Raw genomic sequence first — 23,430 nt, 5'->3', positions numbered from 1 at the left:
TATGCTTTCAAGGCTCTACTTACATTTATTTTAAGTGAAAACACTGATTACCAGCGGAGAAAACGAGAACAACGTTTCCTTATGCGAACTTCGTGCCCAACTCGCAGCGCGGTATACGTCAGCGTGGCGCAGTAGCGCACCCAGGATTTCTGCCAGGGGGGGGTTGACAGTTTGCCAATACCATCTAAACAGTACTAATTTCGATTTCTTCACGGAAAATTGTCAAAAAATGCGCTTTTTGCGAATGTGTAGGCGATTGCGCGTCTTGCATCTTATTTACAGTACTCAAATGCGTAAGGAAAGAAAAGGGGTTAAACAAAAGGGGGGTTTAAGTCGGCCTCAGGGGGGGGTTACAACCCCCGAATCCCCCCCCCCCCCCCCCCGTCGGTGCGCCACTGGCGTGGCGTCACGCATTTCCAAATATTTCTCCACGTTTCGATCGTTTTGTGCCCATAAACTTACGAAAACGTGCTCGGCTAGGTGTCTGGTTCAATTAGCATGCGATTTCGTCCTTGTTGATTGATAAGCATTTAAATGCTCCCGACCAGAGGCTGCCAAATTCAAGGCGTCAAAGCACGGAAACTTCAACGTCGCCTCTCGTGTTTCATTTCTCCACCTTTTTTTTTTTTTTTTTTTCAGTATTCCAATTCTCGGTACACGATAATAAAGTATACATTCTGATATTCCAGTAATGCGTTGTATATAGTGGGGCAGCTGGTTCTGTTACATGATACTGCGCTGCGAAGCACTACTTTCGACACGAAAGCGAAGAACTACACATCAAGCGCTGACTGACAACTGTTTAACGACAGCGACGTAAGAAACGTATATATGGCGAGAGTAAGCAAGATGCACAGTCACATGGCTTTTTTCTATCTATACATCAAGTAGTAGGCGCCATGTGACCGTGCATCTTGCTTACTCTCGCCATATATACGTTTCTTACGTCGCGGTTGTTAGCGCTTGATGCGTCTAATGTCCCAGTTCTTCACGTCCGTGTCGAAAGTAGTGCTTCGCAGCGCCGTGTTCTATCATGATACCCTCTAACCCGGGCTGAATCGTTCTTGCCAAGGCACGCACGACCGACGCTGGCTGGTGGACTATGTCCAGAAGTGCCTGAAAAAAATTCACCAGCTGAGCCCTGAACTGAGGGGTCCCTACTCTATATATATAGCCATCACCTCTTAATATCAATAAAGTTTCCATTCGCTCATTCCATCATGGTATTCCAGAAGTGTAATTTAGCAATTCAGCTTAACTTGGTATTTTCACTAAAATTTCGCTATTCTGGTGGTTCCTTAATACAAAGACACTTGGGACCGATTCTCGATTCCCTCGCTTTGTACTCCATAAAGGCGAGTTGCTACCTCAGTCATCTTACGTATTCTCTTACTGATCATGAATGAATGCGATAGCAACACAGCAATGTCATACGAAGTAAGGTGAACGGCTTTGGTAGCAATATGAATTGTAGTAAACATGAGCTGATTAAGTAAGCAGGTGTGCCGCGGCGTAAGTTGACCGACATGAAGAGAGACTCGATGACCACGAGAAGGCGCGTGTGAAACGGTGGTGTTGCGAAGCGCTTCCCGTGGGCAGCGCGTGCGAAGGGACACACCTGTAGCGCTGCACTGCCGATCCGGGCAACATTGCATGTGTAGCGTGCGCGTTGGAAAATGTGGCCCGACTATTACTAACTGAATGAACAAGCGTGGTGTGAGCGCGCACAAACAAACATGAATAGATCACACTGAATTACTGCAGACAACGACTGCAAAACGCTGGCAGCAAGCGCATACGCCGCAGCGGGCGAAGTACGTGCGGTCTATCGCTTCAACGGAAACTGAGCGGCGAATGCACAGCGCATACAAAGGTCAGAGCCGTGTGGAGATAAGAGACGGTGCGGGCGAGCGACGAGCGCGGTTGTTGGTAGAGTAGTTTTTTTTTTTAAGCTTGCCGAGAGCACACGAGTTTTGAGTGATACATAGAGACATCCACGATCATTGACCCTTACACGTAGCACACAAGCAACAAACTTGAAAAAGCAAAAAAACGCGCGCGTCTCCTCTAGCTTGGCCGTGGCTATGTATGGCGCGACTGTGCACGGCCCGCGTGCCCTATTTTGGAGGCAATCTGCGGCGGATGCAAAAGCTGGGCGAGCCGAGATAGCTGGTGGCTTCATGGGCGCCGTCTTCCCGCGCGGCTAGTGCTGGAGGTCCCGTAAACTCACAAGTTTCGGAGACGCGTTGAAGCGAGAGGCAGCACGAAGCGAATTCGCTACCCTCCGCAAGCGCTCTTCATGCTTGTTAATTTACTAGTAAGCGAATTATCACTGCAGTTTACACGACCGATAAAACTACGAACCTTCGCATATTTGTCTAATGCTTTGCTATCGCTATTAATGCATCATATTTCCTTATCCACCACGACAAGTGGCTGATGTCGGCCACAGTGTTATCTAGGCGGCGTTCGAGGCAATAACAAAATGCGAAAAAAAGAAAACAAGGATCGTTACAAAGAAATTCCTCAGAAACCTTCGATGACGATTGTTCATGTAAGTGGATAGCCGAACGCTTCCGGAAACTATTAAAAATTAAAATTGAATTCTGTGCCTTTACACACCCAAACCACGATATGATTATGAGGCGCACCTATAGTGATCTAGATAGGGCACCGTAGTGAGGGGAGGTCTCCGGAATAATTTTGACCACCTGGGGTTCCTTAACGTGCACACAATGCACGGTTTTGCATTTAGCCCCCATCGAAATGCGGCCGTCACGGCCGGAATTTGCTGCCGCGCCCTTGGGCTTAGCAGCCCACCGTCAAAGCCAGTACGCCACGACGGCGGGTAGAAAGCAATTCGCTTTATTAGAGGAATAATGCGCTTGAAGGCGTAACTTCTTGCAGTGAAGATATTTATAGGTAGCGTTTGTTGTTTGACAGCGTAATTCCGTATAGAACAGAATGGTTAGCCAACACATTTGTAGCTGTAGTATAGGTGGGCTGTACATACTGACACGCGTAGTCACTACAATCGTATCGATGTGACAGTATAAGCCGATTCGCTACATGCGTGTTGTGGGCGTGGAAGGCGGCTGCCATCCTCCTCTATAATTGCAGCTCCACAGGAGGAGAGGAGGGCTGTCCTTCCCTAGTGTTCCACCACAGTAGTAATAAATAACACTCCCCGAAACTCGGCTGCACGAAAACACGCACACATTGCATTGTCTGTGTATCGGCAGAGAGCCCGACCACCAACCATCGCGAAAACGGGCCGAAAGAGCCAAACTATAGTGAGTTAGATGTGGGCCAACACCCTTATCCAGTTCACTATATATATGCACCCAAAGCTATTCGCTCTAATACGGCGTCGGGCATTGGCCTGTCTAAAAAACGGCAGCAGGGTGGCTTTTCTCGCACGGATACGGGACAGAGTAGCTAGCAACGCCGCGCTGACCCGCGCACACATGGCCTTGCGTTCGTGGGCGCTATAGCACCGTGCATGCCAGAGCCGTCAGTAGAGTTAACCGAATACCGGCACTGCGTATGCTTCGCATCCTTGTTACAGCAGTCATATTGACGTTTTGGGCTGACAAGAACTGCCTTGTCACGAGAAGCTTTCCGTGCTGTCACGAATACTGACACCGTCCACTAGGGTCGTAGTTAATTTTTTACCGGTAAAAAAAAAAAGAACTGCATTGCTTTCTGAAGAGACTAAAGACCCGGCTTAGCAATTCTCAAAAACTGCGTCAAAAGGGCCCACATACAAGAAAATTCGTCGAAACTAGCCAAGTCACCCTGACGTGCCGGCAATGAGGCCCCAGTACAGTATTCAACCTTTTTTCAATCAAATAAATAAAAGGGTTTTCAAAGGCCACTTTACGTGCACTCCAAGTCCGGTATTTTGTAACGATGCCTTTCCAATGCTAATGCCTTTTCGCGCTTGGTCAGTGGTCAGAGCGACGGTCCGCTCACGTTATCAACGGGATCAGCCGGCCGTGAGCGGTGGATGATAAGACTAGTATAGAATAAAGCATAACGCATGGCTACAAAATACCGGCCCAAACCACGATTTGTAGTTGCTCTTTGGTGTACCTTCAAAAGTGTCGGAGAATGAGCAGAATGGACGGCGACGCGAATACCTGTCACCACCTATGTGATCTAACGCGAGACGAAAGTGACGCCAGGTATACGGCACGGCCACGGTGGTGCGTGACCAGACAGTTCTGGCCAGCCAACCCCCGCGAAGTGCAGAGACGCCGTGCGAGGAAGGGGAAAATGGACGCACGCACCGGGGGCAGCGGTTCCGCCCGGGCCTCCCACTGCCGGATACGGTGACGCACGCAGCGGGACTCCTCCATGCCGCCCATGGTGGACGCTGGCTGCGCGACGGGCACCGACCACCGTTTTCTGGCCAGCGGCCTGATCGACACACGATGATGAGGATGATGGCCCTCGATTATGGAACTAACCCGCTACGGGGATTAGGCCAGGCGGATCAAGAGGAAAGATGTATACCACAAGCATAAAAATGAAGGGATGGGTCTCGATTATCGAGGACTGGCCTGTGGCATAAGTGGGCAGCGGGCTTAAGATACAAACATCAAACATGCTAGTAAAAAACAATGCATAACTGATAAAGTTTAAGCCAATCTAACCTATAAGAAAATAAGAGGGAAAAGAATAAATTTATTCAAAAGGGACAGTGACATGACATGCGTCGGAAGCGAGGTTGTGAAGAGGCCAAGCCCTGCACGTAAAGTTCCACAGTGCCAGAAAGATACGAAACAGGGGCGTAGCCAGGGGGGGGGGGGGGAGTCGACCCCCCCCCCCCCCGCCCCACTTACCCACCCTTTGTTCTCGTCGCTTCGCGCTGACATAATTCATGAAACCGGTGCTATACTATCACAATTTCATTCCTGGGCGCTTCCGTTTGGGTTGGTAATTTACAGCGAATCATGTCTGCATATGGAAAAAACTGTCACGGTGTTTGTCAAGGCTTTGACACTCTCTGAGGTTTTGGGCGAGTATGTGGCGGCCGCATTCTGAAGCAACAAATGCGGCAGCCGCATTTTAGATGAAGGCGAAAATGCTCGAGGCCCGTTTACTTAGATTTAGGTGCACGTTGAAGACCCCAGGTGGTCGAAATATCGCAACTCAAATGAACTGCAGGGGGCGCTGCGAAAACTGGCCGCGTCTGGCTACACTGTGCAACATGGTGGCTATACGGAGGTCCCCCGTCGCTAGGGTGGCTAGAATTGGGAGGTGTGAAAAGCGGCCGCGGAAACCGGTCCCCAAAGCGCGCCGGTGCCGCAAGGGGCGCTGTACGCGGGGGCGCGGGGGCACTGTACGCGGGATCTATGGAGAACAGATGTAGACGAAATCAGCACTGGAAACATACAGAACTTTCAAGCACGAAATTGCCAAAGAAAATATCTACGATAATTCTGGGGGAAGCTCTTTGTTGTTTGAAGCCAGGACGGGAGTATTGTTGTTGTTGAAGCCAGGATGGTAGTAGAGTGGAGCAGACGGCGTACTGCGTAGCGCTGCTCGCGCCCGACGAATCTCGCTCGTGCTACTTTGTGCGCACCAGTTCTGAGTATTAAGTGTTTTTTTTTTCTGAGCTTCTGCACTAACATATGGCACACTCTAATCGCGCAGCTTGTTCTTCTCGAATGCCCGTGAAAGCATGCGCGTCGAGAGGGGACGGAGTGAGCTAGACGTGGCGCGCACCAACGAGAAACTGGATTTGATGACGCGGTTTGACACGGCACAAGAGCATCTGATTTAGAAGCGAAAGTGTATCAGAGAGCTACACATTCATTCGGATCGTGTTAGGCTCCTCCTTTCAGGTGCAGAAATGTCAGGACACGGATCTTTCTTTGCATTCCGCAATGTAAACGTTTAGCCAAGGGTTGAATGCACCACTTTTTTTTTTCCTTTGCGGAAACATGTTCCGCTGAAAAAAAAAACACCAATAGTGCAAATGAAAGAATATATTAGCTTATGCATTATAGTTACAGCTATAGAGAAATTAACCAAACTTTTATGTCAGGAAAAAGCTTTATTCCAGACTCTCTAGTCAGAACTTTTCCAGATAGCAACTTAGCATTAATTTTAATTCCAATGTACTTTAGTGTAATGCCGTTTTCCCCATTACAATTATGAATCGCTGCATGCAACTAATTCAAACCATGTTTTTAATGTTTAGTCCCATTGTTAAATGCTTGCCTGCCCCTTTGCAGAAACATGTATTTAGACCCGTTACATGTCACTGGTCTCAAAATTGTGTGTACATTTTCTCTGCACACAGGAAAATTGAAATAAAAGAAATCCAGAGCCCTTCCGCTATTGTGAAGATGGAAGCCAGCGAAGCTGCATGTGACTATGGTGGGTCTGCTGTAGTGAATATTGCTATAGTGAATTTATATATTATCTTTATTGATTATCTTAATTGTTACGGGGGAAAAGACGTAAGCAATATATTTACAGTATATTTACAATAACTGTAGCGGCTGACAAGATGGTAGTTGTTGGTGTCGCCTAGCTCGCGAAATTAAGCGCATCGTCTTCTTTGGAGTAATCGTACACGTCTTCATCAGCCAGTCACAATATTGAGCGTCTTCGGCATGTTCGTCAAAGAGCAAGGACACCGGTGTCTTGTTTTCGCCCTGCGCGATGCCCAAATAATGCGTTTGCTGCGTCAAGCCCGCCCGCGACGCCGACGAGATCTCTCCCGCTCCTCTTCTCGGCGGCTCATGCCCACATATCCAGCAGCGCGGGTATGAGCCACACGTGATTTCTTTCTTAGCTTCCTCCTTTCTTTCGTGCTCTCTTTCTTTATTGTCCACGGCTCATACCCGCGCATATCCAGTGCGGGTATGCGCCACACGTGATTTTATTATCGTTAATCGTGACGTAACTGACGAGCATGTGATGTTATTGATCTCATGACCTATCAGTCATGTTACTCATCCGTTTTGACACCTGTGAGAGCAGCATTCCGGGCAAGTTGGTAATCCATTACTCAAGTATTACTTGAGTAATGGATGTAATGTAACGAAGTAATGGAATACAAGTATTACTTGTGTCCATTACTCAATAATACGTGAGTAATTTGACACCTGTATTAAGGCACAACTGCGGGGAAACCGCCACGCACACGGAGCCGAAATGCTGATGATGCTAGTTCTTTTTTTTTTTTCTCTCTCTTCTTTTTTTTTTTTTTTTTTTTTTTTTTTTTTTTTACACGCGGACACGATCCTGGGGGATCGTGTCCGCGATAGCTTTGCCGTAAAACACATGCATGCAGGAACAAGTTTATTTGAACTTTGCAGAACTTTCCAAGAGAAGTTTACTTTATTCTCTTGGAGTTGCCTGTCAGATCTCGGTATTGCACGAGCCCACTTTTGAAACACGTCTTTGCACGCCGGTATAACGCCGGTGCTGGGAAAAAATACTTTTTCGGCGGACGACCGGACACCAGCATTCAGTTTTCTTCTTCGTTTTAAAGTGCATCTTTCCTACAGCTCACAAATGCATGACCCACGTAAATAAAAATCACGTGACCAATTAAAAAAAAAAAACGACGCAACAGCAACCCCGTGATGCTGTCCTACGGGGAATCTGCGACGGCGGTGGCGGCACGGCCCCGCGCCCTAGGGTGCCTCGATGCCCAGCGCCGCTGAACGGCGGCGCTGGCATCGAGGCACCCTACCGATGATGATGATGATCTATTGGCATCCCCTTTGAAACGGGGCGGCGACAAATAGGAACCCATTGGTCGTGGAACCGAAGTACTCGTGCACTGTTGGATAGTCGGGAAAGTACAAACACGTTTCTGCTGCTTTGATTCACTGTGAAGGCGCGGACAGATAGTCCGGCGTTTCGAGCGTGCGAGACAGCGGCCGGCGAAGTTGGATACGTCACGCTGGCCTCGCCAGGATTGCCAAAATCTTACAACCTGCTCAATTTGGCACGTTTAGCATGGCCCGCAGCAGCGCACCGACTTTCTCGATCAGCTGTTGCCGCTGTACATGCGAATAAATGCGCAGCCGGCGCGCATGCACTTTCTCATTATTGTTCGTTCGGCGAAGGCGCAAACTCTGCACGCTCTTTTCAGTCCAGAGAGCAAGCGAACCTAAAATAAAGCTTTGCACTTTCTCGCGAGCATGCACTACGAATCTTTGGCGAACCTTTCCTGCTACTTTTGCGTTCCTGTTACCTATTTTACATTCAAGATTTGCGCACCGTGACTGCTGCTTCGCTTAGCTATATTTATTGCAGTAGTTGGCGCCATGTTTCTCTCGTAGAGAACAAAGCGATAAATAAGAAACCGAAAGATATGCTTACTACAATAAAAACACATTTGCACAACATGTACATGTATGGCTTGTGCTGCGTGGTCTGACCACGACTGATTACTCATCCCCGCTTTCTACGAACATGTCGCTTATGGCTGCTGTGTAAACTAATGAAATAAAACAAATGTTTCTGTGTAAATTAATGTTAACTAAGCTACTGCATTATGAATCTAATTAATTTTCCATGGTATTCTATAATTTACATATCCTTCACTTTAAGTGGCCAAAATTGTGTTCGCCTCTGAGCTGCCAATTTTCTTCATACACTGATAAGGGATACAATTTCTTTGATAATTACGCACTTTCAGATAAGCGCCTACTAATTTGCACTAGTTACACGGGTAGCATGTCCACGTCGCAATGAAGGCGTACCGCTATGCCACCCCATAGTTACTTTGCACGCTGGCGCGTACATATTGTGCTTACATATAGAACGATTTACTGACGTTACCCGGGAGTACCTGAAACTCCGATGTACCGATTTTCGCTGATGTACCATACGCGGTAGTTCCACGTTGTGCGCCGCATGTATCCGATATAAAAGCTTTAATCAATGAAAGCTTGAGTACCGCGGCGACATTCGCATCATAAATTGCATTACCACACCGGCTATCACATGAAACTGCATGTTGCAGCACGCATACGCTGAACGTTATCACGATGGCAGTAACAACCTCAACGCAAACTTCCTGAAGCTCGCTGTAGCGCTTTACTGCAAACGTTGTACCAGCAAAAGGATCGCGTTCTCTTCACACAAACAACAAACTGACCCTCGCCTGAAAAAAAAAAAAAAAAAAAAACTTTCTCGAGCAAGATGTTGAGAACACAACTATTGCCGTTGTTGCCCCAGCTTATGATAATATTCGCAATCCATGTGGCTCTTCGGCGCCGCAAAACTGCAAAACGCAGCATAATTCCACGGCCGTGCGGAGTTGATATCGTACATGGTGGCTCCATCGTATCGTACTAGAAGCGCACCCGATCGCAGTGCGAAGGCTACGGACGGAGCGTCTGCTCCGACGCTCCGACCTCCGTATGAGGTTTCCGGCGCTCGCCGCTAGGTGTCGCATGAATTGCTGGAGTCGCGACGCTTCCCTTCAGGTGCCGGTTAGGCCGCGCTCGCGCACTATCTTAGGCTACGTTCACACTTCGTCTCGGAGATGTCGGAAGCGGCAAAATCTTGCAAAAATCCACCCGCCTAGGAGGCAAAACAGGCAGAAAAACAAGCGGCGAGCCAAGTCGGTCTCGGACCGATTTTTTTTTTTTTTTTTTTTTCTATGGCGATGCGGAACCGCAGCGGAAAGTCGTTCTGCTCGACCGGAAGCTACACTAGCATGTAAACAACCGGTCGTAAAATTGAACATGGGACCAAAAGTGTAGGCTGCAATGCTGATCGACGCGATCAAGAACCAGCCCTTGCTCTACGACAAGAGTGGCACTAAAACGTACTGTCAGCAATAATCGCGATAGTATTCAACGTCGCGCGACCGGAGGTGCGGCAACGAAGCCTTGGCGTGACCCAACTTCTCGCGCGTTTGCAAAGCCAGGCGAACCCCCACCGCCGTTTCCGAGGTGTCCGCGTCTTCCGTTTATTCATTGTCCATTTCTAGAAAACAAGTAGGTAGAAGTATAAAAGCCATTTCTTCTTCATCTTCCATGGCAGACAATAGTTAGGCAGATTCCTCGTTGGCGCTCCGTAATTCGTGCACGTGCACGGTATGTTGCAGAAGTCGCGGGGTTCTTTTCTCGTCGCGACGATAGATTGGGAGCGTAGGTCTCACATAGGACGCGCAGGCTTTGGCGAGCCCCAACACAAGGGCCAGCTCGGGTTTTAGCTTTGCTGTTCCCGTTGCCGCTTTGGTGTCCTGGAGGCGCCGACAATAGTACGAAATGATGAAATGTTATTACAACTTGCAAATAAAAGCTATTAAAGAAATATTATCACGCCTAGGCACCAACCTGTGACTCAGCGCTCAGCGTGTGAGGAGAATCACGGAACGCCAACGAGGAATTTACCGAAGGTCGCAGATGACACGCGGAGTTGCGCAAAATGATCACTTTTGATGACGGGTGGGTCAACGAATGAACATACCGCTCGAAATAATGCGATAATGAGCGCCACCACGCCGACACACGTACGCAGACCAGATGGATATGGACGAAAGCAACAGCGGCGCTAGCAAAACAAATGTGAACAACTTGGACATGCGCGGAAAAGATTTTCCGGCCGCTTTGGCCTTTCCGCCCGCTTGCCGCTCCCCAAATGTGAAGTAGCCTTAGTCTGCGCGCGTAACGTCTCTTGTTTGCGATTGCGCCCCTACGGAAGGCTGGTAATTAATTACTGTTGTGTTGTTGAATCCCAAACCAGCTATTACGGAAGGCTGGTAGTTGCTGTTTTGTTGTGGAATCCCAAACCAGCAATGTACACACGAAGGGGTTGATGCCAGCAGTGAAATTCCACCAACTCGCAACAGAATGCACGAGAGAGAGAGGGAGAGAGAGAGAAGTTTAATGATGCGAAATGCAGAGAGGTCGGCCTGAGGTAAATTCCTCTAGCCAGCTACTCGGCGTTGGGGGAAGGGGAAGAGGGAAAGAAAGAGGGAAGAGGCGCATGATGGGTGACGATGATGAGAGGAGGAGGATGTACGAAACTGCTGAGCGCAGTACAGCGTAAGTAAACTCTTGTTGCAGGCGCTGACAGTTCTCGTCGGATTCACGTGTCCTGAGAAATTGATTATGTGCACTATGCACTGAACAAGACCGGAGTTCATTCCTGCATCACTAGTACACCAACCAGTCGAGATCCTGTGAGGTACAAGGCCGCTTCCTGTTTGCACCGGCGTAAGTGAAGCAGAAATGAGTTGCACGCACTACTTAAAATGCGTACACATTCCATATCTATGCTGTGCGGTGAAATATTCTGTACAATTCTGAATCTGTTGACGTAAAGGCACATGACGGCTGCACACTCGCACACAGCGGAAGACACAGCGGCCCATGCACTTGCCGCAGGAAATGCAACCCTCTTGTATGAGGGAGCAGGGCGACGAAAGCTTCGAAAAAAAAAAAAAAAAAAAGCCTTACGCGTTTTTGCGCGTACTTAAGTTTTCTAGCGCAAAGACGCAGCGAACAAGCTAATTGCTATGGGAGTATAGCCGGCCTTGACTTGTGAAACGCACTTCACCCCGACGAGGACGACGCCATCTACGCTTAACGAAGATTAACAATTAATGATGTCTTCTCTGATCGGGCGGGTCGTCTCAATGATGCGTTTGTGAAGACTGGTCCATGCAGTGGCGCGATGAGAGACCGTTGCTCCACTTACTGTATTTTATGGAGCTTACTTCACGTTTTACTTAACTTCTTCACAAGCACACGCGAGGGGGGGGGGGGGGGGGGGGGGGGAGTCCCGTGTCTTTGATATACATGTATAGAGTCTGCTTATCGATCACGTCACGTAGAGGAAAGCAGACGCTTGTCCTCCTCCCCCCCCCCCCCCCCCCCCGAAAAAAAAATTTTGGCTACGCCTTAGATACGAAAGATGGTTAAAGAAATAAATACGGTGGTGGCAAGCCTTCTTTGTCATGTAGCAGGGGTGGGACTACCCTAAGTCATTTTGGAGCAATTATTGGAACGAGTAAAACGGCGCTTTGGGGCAGTTTAAAGCTGACAAAATTGCATTTTGGAGCAACTTGGAGCAGGGCAAATTTCATTGCATTCAAATTTCGCAGCAGCCGCCGGGGGGCGTTCTCCGGCGGCTGCTGCGTGCAGCACGGGCCCTATAGCTTGGAAGCGATCTGCGATGGGAACAGTGCGAGTGCTCATAGCTTTGTGCGCACTGTTTTCGCCGCTTAGCTCGCGTTGAAGCGAGGCGCAGCATGAAGGCCAATTAGCTCGCTGCTGCTGCCGCGCTTCCTTACTCCAGCGTTTAGAGAGCCAGCTTCCACGGTCATCGAGTGAGACGTGTTCATGTTTGCTTGTTTTCGCGTGACACCATGCTTGTTAATTTAGTTAGTCCTTCTCCTTTCGGGTGAAACTGCGATTTTTTATTCCGAATCCGCCGTTAGCGCTTCGCGATATGTCAAAATGTCTTAGGCCTCGCCGATGTGGGCATAAAACAGATTGGAATATTTTTACAGGCCCTGGGGATAGAGACGCCCACCCGCTGAACCCGTGGCAGCGCGCACCTCCCTAATAACTAGTTCGCTCGCAGTGCCACCAGCCTACTTTTTGTTGTTTTACGCCTCAGCTAGGGAGCGCCGCACCGCTCGGCCCGCTCAACTCTAAATTGGAACGGCCCTGGCCGTTCCAACAACAGTGGCAACAGCCGAGAGTGGCCGCGCGCGCGCCGGCCACTTGCCGGAAGCGCCGAAAAGTCCAATGTTAAAAGCACGAAAATCACGGATGGATGGATGGATGGATGGATGAGGCTGAACCCTTTAAATCGGGCGGTGGCATACGCCACCTAGCCATGGCTATTAACATAATTTGTACTTTGTGGTGGGTGAAATTTCACCCCTGCCTTAATTTTATCCACCAATCAGATAACCTCTGTTTGGTTATTTCTACCCGCTTAAAGTCTATTTTGCCTTCACTGTCCCTAAACCCCAATGCTTTGAAAAAATCAGCCCCGTTGCCTTGCACTGTAGGGTTAAGCCCCTTACAGAAAAGTATGAGGTGTTCAGCCGTTTCCTCTTCTTCTCCACACGCACAGCACAACGTGTCTATACCTTGGTACTTGACTCGGTACATCTTAGTCCGCAATACTCCCGTCCTGGCTTCAAACAACAAAGAGCTTCCCCTAGAATTATCGTAGATATTTTCTTTGGCAATTTCTTGCTTGAAAGTTCGGTATGTGCCCAGTGCTGATTTCGTCTGCATCCCTCTTTTCCACAGACCCCTCTCTGTTTCCTTAACCTTTTTCTTAACCGCTGTTTCCTGGTCTGCACCCCTCCTGCAGTCCAAATATTTGATTGACAGTTTTCTGGTCAGCTTCCTCCATTTTGTATCAACATTCCTCATGTACAAATAACTGAAAACTCTCCTTGCCCACCGCTTTTCTCCCATCTCTCTCAATCGCTCCTCAAATTCTATCTTGCTGCTGGCTTCCCTGCCCTCGAATGACGTCCATCCCATGTCACCCTGTACCCCCTGATTTGGTGTATTTCCGTGTGCTCCCAGAGCCAGTCTACCTACCCCTCGCTGCTTAACTTCCAACCTTGCTCGAACCTCTGATCTCATGCACAGGACCGCATTGCCGAAAGTCAAACTAGGGACCATCACCCCTTTCCAAATCCCTCTCACCACTTCGTACCTATTGTAATTCCACAGTGCCCTATTTTTCATCACAGCTGCATTTCTGCTACCTTTAGCCGTCACATATTTTTCATGTTCCGTTAGGTACTCAGCCCCATTGTTTATCCACACTCCAAGATATTTGTACTTATCCAGCACCTCCAGCGTAACCTCCTGTATCCTATGCTCGCTGCCCTGATTATCATTAAAAGTCATGACTGCCGATTTTTCTTTACTAAACTTCAAACCTAAGTTTGAAGTTTAGTAACGAGAAACTGAGAAACTGAGGGAGGCGCCGCCGTGCGGTCTGCAGAATGTGAACGGCTGCATTTCGGAGAACGAATCCGCTCACTGATCGCAGCCACTGCCGGAGCACACATGCCGAAGCCGTTCTGGCGCAGCATAGTGCTATTTCGGTCAATTTTTTGTGTTTTGCGCAGTTTGGCGCAGGAGTCTGCGTCTGCATCAAAATGGTGCAATTGGCGCAGGAGTCCCACCCATGATTGTGCATTCCATAGCCATCATCAACGAAGCCATGACAGCCATAGAATGTATTACAAGATTGATGGCGCTAAACCAGGGTGTCTAGCGCATCCATAATCAAAACTCCCCGAATTTCATTGAAAAATCCTTATCTAAAAAAATTCAGAACAGAACTGGTTTTACAACATGACTTTTCTCGCAATGTCCAAAGGATTGGGCAATCCCAAAGACACAAAAATTGGAGGAAAATCAGTTCAGTCTTGCACTTCAGCGTGAAAAAGTGACTCAGGGCAACCCTGCATCAAACACACAGCCCCAAGCAACTCATTCTTTAATTTCACACCTCAGGCACATACACAGTGTAAAATTCTGCACCCCTAGAGAGGTTTGTTTGTCCCATGACTAACAGCCTTTCCTTCAAAGCTGCAAAAAATGTTCACTGCACATAACAGAGAACTCAGACTGCACCTTCAATGAGAGAGGCCGCAGTTAAATACTATGCACCGATTCTGATCACCTGGTGGGCACTGATATATCTGAAATGAGAGTTGAACAGTAATAGCTATAAAAGCTTGTTTCATTCAGTTTTCTTGTCATGTGTTTTTGTGTTGTCGTGTTCACTTGCCATGAAAGACTGGCAAAAAAATAAAACTGCATTTGTTGCCATCATTCATGGGAGTTCGCCCTTTAAGAGTAAAGGCATTAACAATGGGACAAACCAGCACCCTTAAGGTTGCAAAACCTTTTACTGAGTACCTTAGACATTGTGTGGGCCACTTACATTTCCTCCATTCAAAATTGAACTACAAACTGCACATTTATGAATATACGAGGTCTGTTAGAAAAGTATCCGACCTTTGGCCGAAGAAAAAAAAGAGGCATAACTGGAGCGTTGGAAACCAAATCACCGTCAAAGTAGACTCCTTGGGACTCCACACACTTCTCCCAGCGGTGCTGCCATTGTTGGAAGCATTCCGAGAAGGCCCCTCTTTCAGAATGGAGTTTAGCTCAGCTGTCGCGGCAGCCGTAATGTCCTCTCTTGTCTAATATCGCACTCCTTTCAATGGCTTCTTGATTTTGGGAAACAGCCAGAAGTCGCAGGGGGCCATATATCAGGCGAGTAAGGAACCTGTTGAACTACAGGAGTCTAGTTTTTCGCCAAAAAAGTCTGAATCAAGTGCGAGGAGTGTGCAGGAGCATTGTCGTGATGGATGCACCAATTTCCTGTAGACCACAGCTCCGTTCTCTTACGCCGCACAGCATCACGTAGGCGACGGAGGACATCCCTGTAGTACCCTTTGGTGATTGTTTGACCCCGTGGTGCGTACTCGTGGTGTACCACACCACGGGAGTCAAAGAAAGTAGTCCGCATCACTTTGAAGTTGCTGCGCACTTGGCGGGCCTTCTTTGGTCTTGGCGACGTGGAATGCTTCCACTGTGACGACTAGGATTTGGTTTCCGGGTCGTACCTGTACACCAAAGAGTCGTCACCAGTGATTATGGTGCTCATGAAGTTGGGGTCACTGTTTGTAGAATCCAGCATGTCCTGTGAGACTTCAACACGAACTTGCTTTTGCTCCACCGTGAGCAGCTTCGGCACGAATTTCGCCGCAGCTCTCTTCATGGCCAAATCTTCAGTCATAATGGAATGTGCAGAAAAAGTGTTGATGCCCACCTCTTCCGCAATTTCTCACATAGTCACACGATGGTCCCGCATCACCACAGCGTTCACTTCGGCAATGACCTGGTCGTTTCGGCATGTTGATGGCCGACCAAAGCGTGGCTCGCTCTCCACCTATGTGCGGCCGTCTTTAAACCAATTGTACCGCTCCTTAATCTGTGTGCTGCTCATAGCATCGTCACCGAAAGCCATCTGAATCTTCCAAATGGTTTCCACTTAACTGTCGCCCAGTTTCTGGCAAAATTTGATGCAGTAGCGCTGCTCCAGTCGCTCCGTCATTTTCCTTGCAATAAAAAAACCGACGAGAGCACTGCGCGCTACCTCACTCAAACGCTGCGTCCGAGCGACTGACACTATCGGCAGGTGGTAAAAAATTGACGTATGCGCACGAAGCATGGTCGGCTGATGCCAAGCGCACTTGTTTCATATCCATCAGGTGTTCAGAAAAAAAAATAAGCTCAGATACTTTTCTAACAGACCTCGTACTTCTTCATGCATATCTTGCCCAAAGCCCATTGTCACCGAATGCACACCTTGGGAAAGCCTTAATAATGCATACTCTGGTTTCTGCGATGGTTTTATTAGGCTTATATCGGTTCCCTCATGGTACAACAGCACGCTCCGGCTCTCTCAGCACTGGTAAGCTGATGCAAAGAAACAACTTCTGCTTTATCAGGACTCACCAAACTCTGCTTCTCATTAAAGGACATTGCTGCCTAGACAGGGATGCGAGTTGCACGATTACTCATTTGGTATTGATGCCAGCGCCACCGCACGTAAACACAACTGAGCGTAATGAACTCACAGACTTAAGAAAACGATGACCGACCGTTTTGCTACTTAATACTTGCTTGGCGCAGTACAATCAGCGGGAACAATTAATTTCGCAATCACATTACACAATCGACGTGAATTTTTTGTAGTGAGGTGAGGAATAAAAGGCTTAAAGTTTCATGCACTGCCTGTACCCTTAAACGCACATCGCTGGCAGTACTGCCTTCAGTAAGGGTCCTTTTCCTTCAACTCTATTATTGCGATAGCAATTATATGGACACTCCAAGCAGATTTCTGCCATCGGCATCGCCCTCGCCATGAGCTTCCGTATAAAGTCCAACGGCAATGAAATCATCGCCACGCGCCGTATGCTGTATGTGCGAGAGAAAGCGCGCGAGGGACGCACACTTTCACGGGGAGCGAATGCACAGCGGGGAGCAAGCGCGGCTTCTTCCGTTGGGTGAAAGGCCATGGGGGGACGGGAGGGAGGGGAGGCGACGTTTAGCTGCGCCACCAAATGCGTATTTATATAAAGACTTTGCGAGGCGAGAAAGTGGTAAAGACTTCCGACGCTGCTCGACGAGTGTCCCGTTCTGATCTCGGGAAAAACCTACGAGCCACCACCAGAGGCACCGACAACAGTCACCAACGCCGCGCGCATTCGGTGCGAATGCGGGCATAACGCCGACGGTGTCAACAACAGTTCTGCGCGTTGCTGGTGCTGCTACATGTCCAAATTTATACCGTTCATAAAACTACTATCCTTACTCCGTATAGCTCTCTATTAATGTGCTATCACAATTGATGCTTTGCCTTTCGGGTGAAACTGCGACATTTTTTTCTTATTACCCATTACACCACGTGGCCATGATGCAGTGGTGTACAAAGTGATCACGAAGGGCAGAGCAGTGAAAGAATCCTTAGAAAATCTGGCCCTTGCTTGTGCTATGCAAATTTATTCGGAAGTTTTACAGAGGCATGCTTTTTTTTTGTATGTGGGTGTGCTCTGTAATCATGCAAGCAAGCTTGTTGAGAGTGGGCACGTGCCACAGCCAGCCAGACGCCACATATCTGTAGTCACTTTATATAAGCTGCTGCCAGTAAATCAGTCAGCAATCTCTGTAGCTTGATCACGACAAAGTGACAGCTGGGTTCATGAAGGCACAATGTGACAGCCAGATGTTTCAATATATTAGGTATCACAGAATGTGAGCCAACAATTCAAAGTCTTTGTCAAACAAGAGGTGTAAGACAGTGATAAGAAGCTGCATCTATATTATATTGCTAAAAAAAAAAATTAAATTATGGGGTTTTACGTGCCAAAACCAGTTCTGATTATGAGGCACGCCGTAGTGGGGGACTCCGGAAATTTGGACCACCTGGGGTTCTTTAACGTGCACCTAAATCTAAGTACACGGGTGTTTTCGCATTTCGCCCCCATCGAAATGCGGCCGCCGTGGCCGGGATTCGATCCCGCGACCTCGTGCTCAGCAGCCCAACACCATAGCCACTGAGCAACCACGGCGGGTTATATTATATTGCTGTCTCGCAAAAGGCTGCAGGGGCAATGTACAGCTGGCCACTAAATTTCTACATGAGAACTGTGAAAAATCTCAAACGTTTATTTATTTTAAGCTTCAGGCATCCCACTCGCAACTTTAAGGGTGTGTTCTGCACTTGAATGTGCAGAACATACCCTTAAGCAGTGTTCTTTTATTGCGATAGCAATTATATGGACACTCAAAAGCAGATTTCTGCCGTCGGCGTCGCCGTCGCCGTGAGGTTCCGTATGACGTCATTTGGAGATGAAATAGTCGCCGCGCGCCGAACGCTGTATGTGCGAGTGAAAGGGCGCGAGGGGCGCGTCTTTCACGGGGAGTGAACGCACGGCGGGGAACAAACGCGCGTTCTGCGCCGTGCTCGCTTAAGGGCTGCAGAAGTAGGCGTCTCTTTTCTCCTTTACAATCACCATATATGTAGAGCAAACGCGCCTTCTTCAGACGCGCGAGAGGCCGCGGGGGAGGGGGAGGGAAGGGAGGCGACGTTTAGCTGCGGCACCAAGTGCCTATTTATATCAGAGGCTCCGGCAACAGTCACCAACGCCGCACGCATTTTGAGCTAACGCGGGCAAAACGCCGATGGCGTCGACAACAGTTCTGCGTGTTGCCGATGCTGCTGCATGTCCAAGTTTATACAGCTGATAAAGCTAATATCATTACTCTGTATAGCTCTCTACAAGTTTGCTATCGCAATTGATGCTTCGCCTTTCAGGTGAAACCGCGACAACTTTTTTTTGCAGGTGCCTAGGCCACCATAAAACTTTTTCGCAGCTTCCAAATTCTGAAAACTTCTGTGGGCAAGTGTTACATAGCTAGATTATCATTCGAGACGCAGTAGAGCAGACAGCGTCCAAAGAAGTCAAGCATGAAAACCTCACAGGGTGTTTGTAATTTCGAACACCATTTGACCACCAGCTCAGGGCCTACGGAGCACATGATCATGCTGTGATGAAGCCAAAATAATACGACAGTGACTCTATAGAAATAATTGTCATAAACTGAAACAATTCATTGAAATTGCACAAAAGGCCTTCTTCAAAAAAGTCGGCCACCAATAATCATAACTCTAACAGTTGAGAAGAGAACCTGCTTAAGAAACCCCGATTAATTATCCCTTTTTATTTTTGAATGAGTGCATAAAGGCTCACAAGAAGAGTGAAGTAAGCAAGTTGATATTGATTCACGTCAAAACATTTTACGCATTAACAGACAAAGGCATGGGGAAGAGAATAATGTGCTTCCAAACTATACCGCACCAACTTTCTTTCTAAATGCAAAATACAACGCTATTGCTGTACACGGCATTAAGGTTGTATTTTAGGCTAAGGTGACACCGAAGGAAGCATAAAGGCAAAGGATGCATGCTTGACTAAACATGCCAGCAGGTTTGTACCATGTACCTCGGGGGTTGTATTCTGCATTCCCCTCGAGTGTTTTCACATTTATGTGGGACAAGCTGGCTGGTGCCTACATGTGTGCTTGAAGGTTAATGCACGGTAAACGACCAGTGTGCTCCTCCCACTTGGTGATGCACAGCTGAGAACGCAGGTGAGCAGCAAAGTTTGGAAGCACTTCGATTTTGTTGCGACAAATGGACCGGATAACAAGGGAAATTAGCGACGCATACAGCATCTAGAAAAGGGGGACAAGGCATGTCAGCAAGCTCTCCGTAGTGTTTCACAAGAAAGAGCTTTCTTTCTTTCTTAGATAATGAAGCAGGATGACAGCCATATATTTCTTATCCTGGATTATTTATGATCTAGCCCTGTTTTGATGAACATGCTATCTGTTTTGTTGGTTTTTGTTGGTTGATAGTGGTGCTCGTGTTGTGTTCGTTTCCCTACGTCGTTGTCTATTTATGCGCTAAATTTCTTGGCAGAAGAAATATTTCATGCCAAACACACCATCCATAAACACGACCCACTCCAATTTCAACTTTAAATACTGCAGCTTATTTCTACATACAGGAAAGTGTGTTCCCAAAATATTTCTGGTGAAAACATGTTTTTCGTCTGCCTGACCATTGTTTCAATTGCACAATATAAGAAGCAAGGCATGGTGCACAAAAAAATGTCCAAGAAAATTATGCTAAACTTCATGAGCACAGAAACATCTCGTGGGTGATTTAGAAAAATTGTGCTTTAATATGAACTACGTGGTCTTTATATTATTTTTGCTGTATTTATTGTCGAAGCAAAAAGCCCAATTTGAGTCAAGTTTGGGGCTTTTTCTATAGTTAGCAATTACAGCTTTGTTTGCTCCCTTTCTATTACATATGTGATACTGGTAGTCTTGAATGAAAATACAGTATACTCCATTTAAGCAGAACTCAAAGGAACAGGAAAATGTGTTCCATGTATCCAAAGTTCCACTTAAGCGAAGGACAAAAATCCACTAGAAGCATATTATTTCAAAAGCATCCAACTGTTTTGATATTGCTGTGGTTTAAAAAAAGTATTACATGCTCTAGGATTTTACTATTGTAAAAATTCTGTGGAGTCCTTGCCTTCAAAATAGAGCTGCATTCAACTGCATCTATTGTAGTTTTGTCTGAAACAGTAATACACACTGGGACATTGTATCTATGTCTTTGTCAATAGATCATAGTCTGTGCCTTGAACTTCTCCGATCCTATTTACAGCTGCCTTCTCAAAGCAGCTAACAAAACTATCACCTGAGGTCTCTCATGGCTGCCGGAGTGAACAAAGTATAATAATAATAATAATTTATTTGAAAGAAGCCCGAGAGGTCGGCCTGACTAGTGCGCTATAGACTGCTACTCTGCACAGGGAGAGGGGGAACGGGGACATAAAGGTGTGATGAGGGATGATGATGACATCGAAAGAGGAATGCACGACGGTGAAAGCAAGTTCTGTTGATAAATATTCAGACATGTAATTCATGAAGCCACCACCGGGTTCCAGACCTTGTCTGTGTTCACTAGTTCAAACGAACCTTCAGATAAAGGCACTAAGATGAAGCTGGTGTGTGGGCTTCTCCTAAGTCAGAAGGACAGGTGCCAAGCAAAAGGTTTACAAAATGTAAAGAGCTGCGATAAGCGGCTCCAGTACGGCGAGCACCTGTAGGGCACTTTCAGCGGCCGGATTCTCTATACCGCAGAGAATCGCGCGAATTGACTGTAGTGGCAGCCTGACTGCAAGATCCTACCTACTCCATACTAGTACTCTTCCTCCTCAAGGATCATTACTTGCCTAAGGAATCATCAGGATGGAAACACCGTTGCAACTTCGACATCCTTAATTTGCACTAAATTTCCGACAACTGCCCGACGGATTAGATTTTCTTCATTATTTACAGCATCACTATCTGGCATGTTCGTCGGACTTTTCCTTGTTCCATGCGCTGATGAAGTAGGTCGTAGTTTTGGTTAAAGTCTTGTTTAACCGATATTTAAAAAAACGACTTCCGTTTAACCCAAGCGTGCTAACATTGTTCCAATGGGCAAGAACCCAATGTTGATATCATTGTTCCTTTTACACAGCATTTCCATTTAAGTGAGTTTCACCTATCTGATGTCCACTGTAATCAGCCGAAACTGTCGTGTCATGCAACAAGCACAAAATGTAGGCAAACAGTGGTCCCAAATGTAGGAAAATTGAACTTTTGCTGTGTGTTAAGCTGTAAATTAACATTGTTACAGTCCATCTAAAACACCAATAACAGTGCGCCTTAGCAAGACCTTAAAGCAGGCTGGTTGGTATCTTATCATTAGTAGACTGAAAGCGCAAAGAAAGAAAAAAAGTAAACGCTTAACCTTGAACTCGGCCGCGCAACGCTTGAAACAGCGAAGCTGGTCGTTCGTAGCCCAGCATTTTCCGGAAGTGCGCACGAACTTTCCATCTTATTACTCATGATGATGATAATTTCTTTTCAAGCGGCTCGGACTTACGGCCGTCACTGCACGTTGCATAGTGCAGCTTACAACACCCACACCGCGTTCCAATGCCGACAACGCGTTCCAGCAGACCCGCTCCTGAATGCGTCTTTCTCTCTCTCGCTTTCATAGCGCGCAAAACCTCTTCACCTCGCAGAGCACGAGCGTGCGAACGCGCCAGCTGGGGACAAAGACGACGACGCTCGAACGCAATCATAAAGTTCGCATAAATGCATGTTCTGCAAGCGTGGCTGTATAGCCTAGTGGTTATGACGCTCGCTTTTGGACCGGGGGATCGCGGGTTTGAATCCCGCTTTGGCAACAAAGTTTATTTTATTTTCCATCTTGGTAGTTTCTTGATACGCACCTCAATTGACGGCTCGCTTAAACAGCTTCGGTGCTAAAAAAACAGGGATAAAAGGACGTCCTTTCAACTGTTTTCTTTCCTTGCACTTCAAGTCTGTCAGTGATAGCGCAACTAACAACATGACACGTAATAACTTATTTGAGGAGTATTTATTTTTTCTTTCAAGCGAGAAACACATCTTCAAAGTTTGGTCCCAGCTCCAACCAGTGTCATTAATTTACAGTACATTCTCATTACAGTGCACATGGCATTTTGTATATGAAAGTGCTGCAGGAGAACCGAATATTGTATAGCTTTCCCTAAACTGCCACGCAGTTCCTCCCGTTGCATTCTACAACTAAGCACTTGCATTAGAAATTTATGCTGTATGCAGGCTCCAGTGGCACTGCGTGATGTCCCGAATAAAGCAGTGGCTTCTGTTTTCTGGCCTGAGCAGTCACTTACCAGTCTGCCTGGCCCACAACAAGCGCGTGTCAAGTTTGCCCTTGGCGCTATCAATATGCTTCGTAGCAGCACACAAGATGCTTCATTGCACAGCAAGGCCTGTGTGTAAACAACTGTACTTCGGTAGGTTACGCTATCTTGAAGTACCATGCGGCCATCAAGAAAGTTTCCTTCCTCAGTGTATGCACGAACTAGGTGTGCGCCTGCATCGGGGGCCAGAAGCCACTGCTGCACATTACTTACATTGATATGGCAACTGAGTATGAAATCCGCTGTGCAGAAAAGCTGGCTTGGGATGCTGCAAACGGCCTAAAATTTTGCTTGTAAACCAATCTACATGAATTTGCAACGTGGGTAGTTTACTCAGTCAATATCCCTCACCTGAATCGTATTTTTATATTTCCCCGATAGTTCACTGACTTTTCCAGGTTGCTAGACACCCTGTTAAGAACAGTTGAGATTGCTGCATAGCAAGCCTGACTCGTGGTGCACCAGAGTTGCATGCATGTGTCCCCCGATTAAAACCCTTTGTCTGCCAAGACACTGACTGGCAAACTCGGCAAGCTTTG

At 47.4% G+C, this 23,430-nt stretch overlaps 1 protein-coding gene across 5 annotated transcripts in view; it reads right to left on the bottom strand.

Moving 5' to 3' along the window:
* Positions 1 to 23,430, bottom strand: part of LOC119439931 (rootletin-like) — a 289,750-nt gene that overhangs the window by 249,271 nt on the left and 17,049 nt on the right. The window contains exon 1 of one of the 5 annotated variants that reach the window (XM_049661196.1): positions 4,293 to 4,406. The exons of the other annotated variants lie outside the window; for them this stretch is intronic. Coding sequence (XP_049517153.1) covers positions 4,293 to 4,370 — 78 coding nt within the window. The 5' untranslated portion in view covers positions 4,371 to 4,406. Of the gene's footprint in view, positions 1 to 4,292; positions 4,407 to 23,430 lie in introns of those variants that run through there. 5 annotated transcript variants of the gene reach the window in all.

Source organism: Dermacentor silvarum, chromosome 2 (genome assembly GCF_013339745.2).
Source record: "Dermacentor silvarum isolate Dsil-2018 chromosome 2, BIME_Dsil_1.4, whole genome shotgun sequence".
NCBI lineage: Eukaryota > Metazoa > Arthropoda > Arachnida > Ixodida > Ixodidae > Dermacentor > Dermacentor silvarum.
The sequence above is the reverse complement of the archived record's forward strand: the minus strand, read 5'-3'. Positions and strand labels throughout refer to the sequence as shown.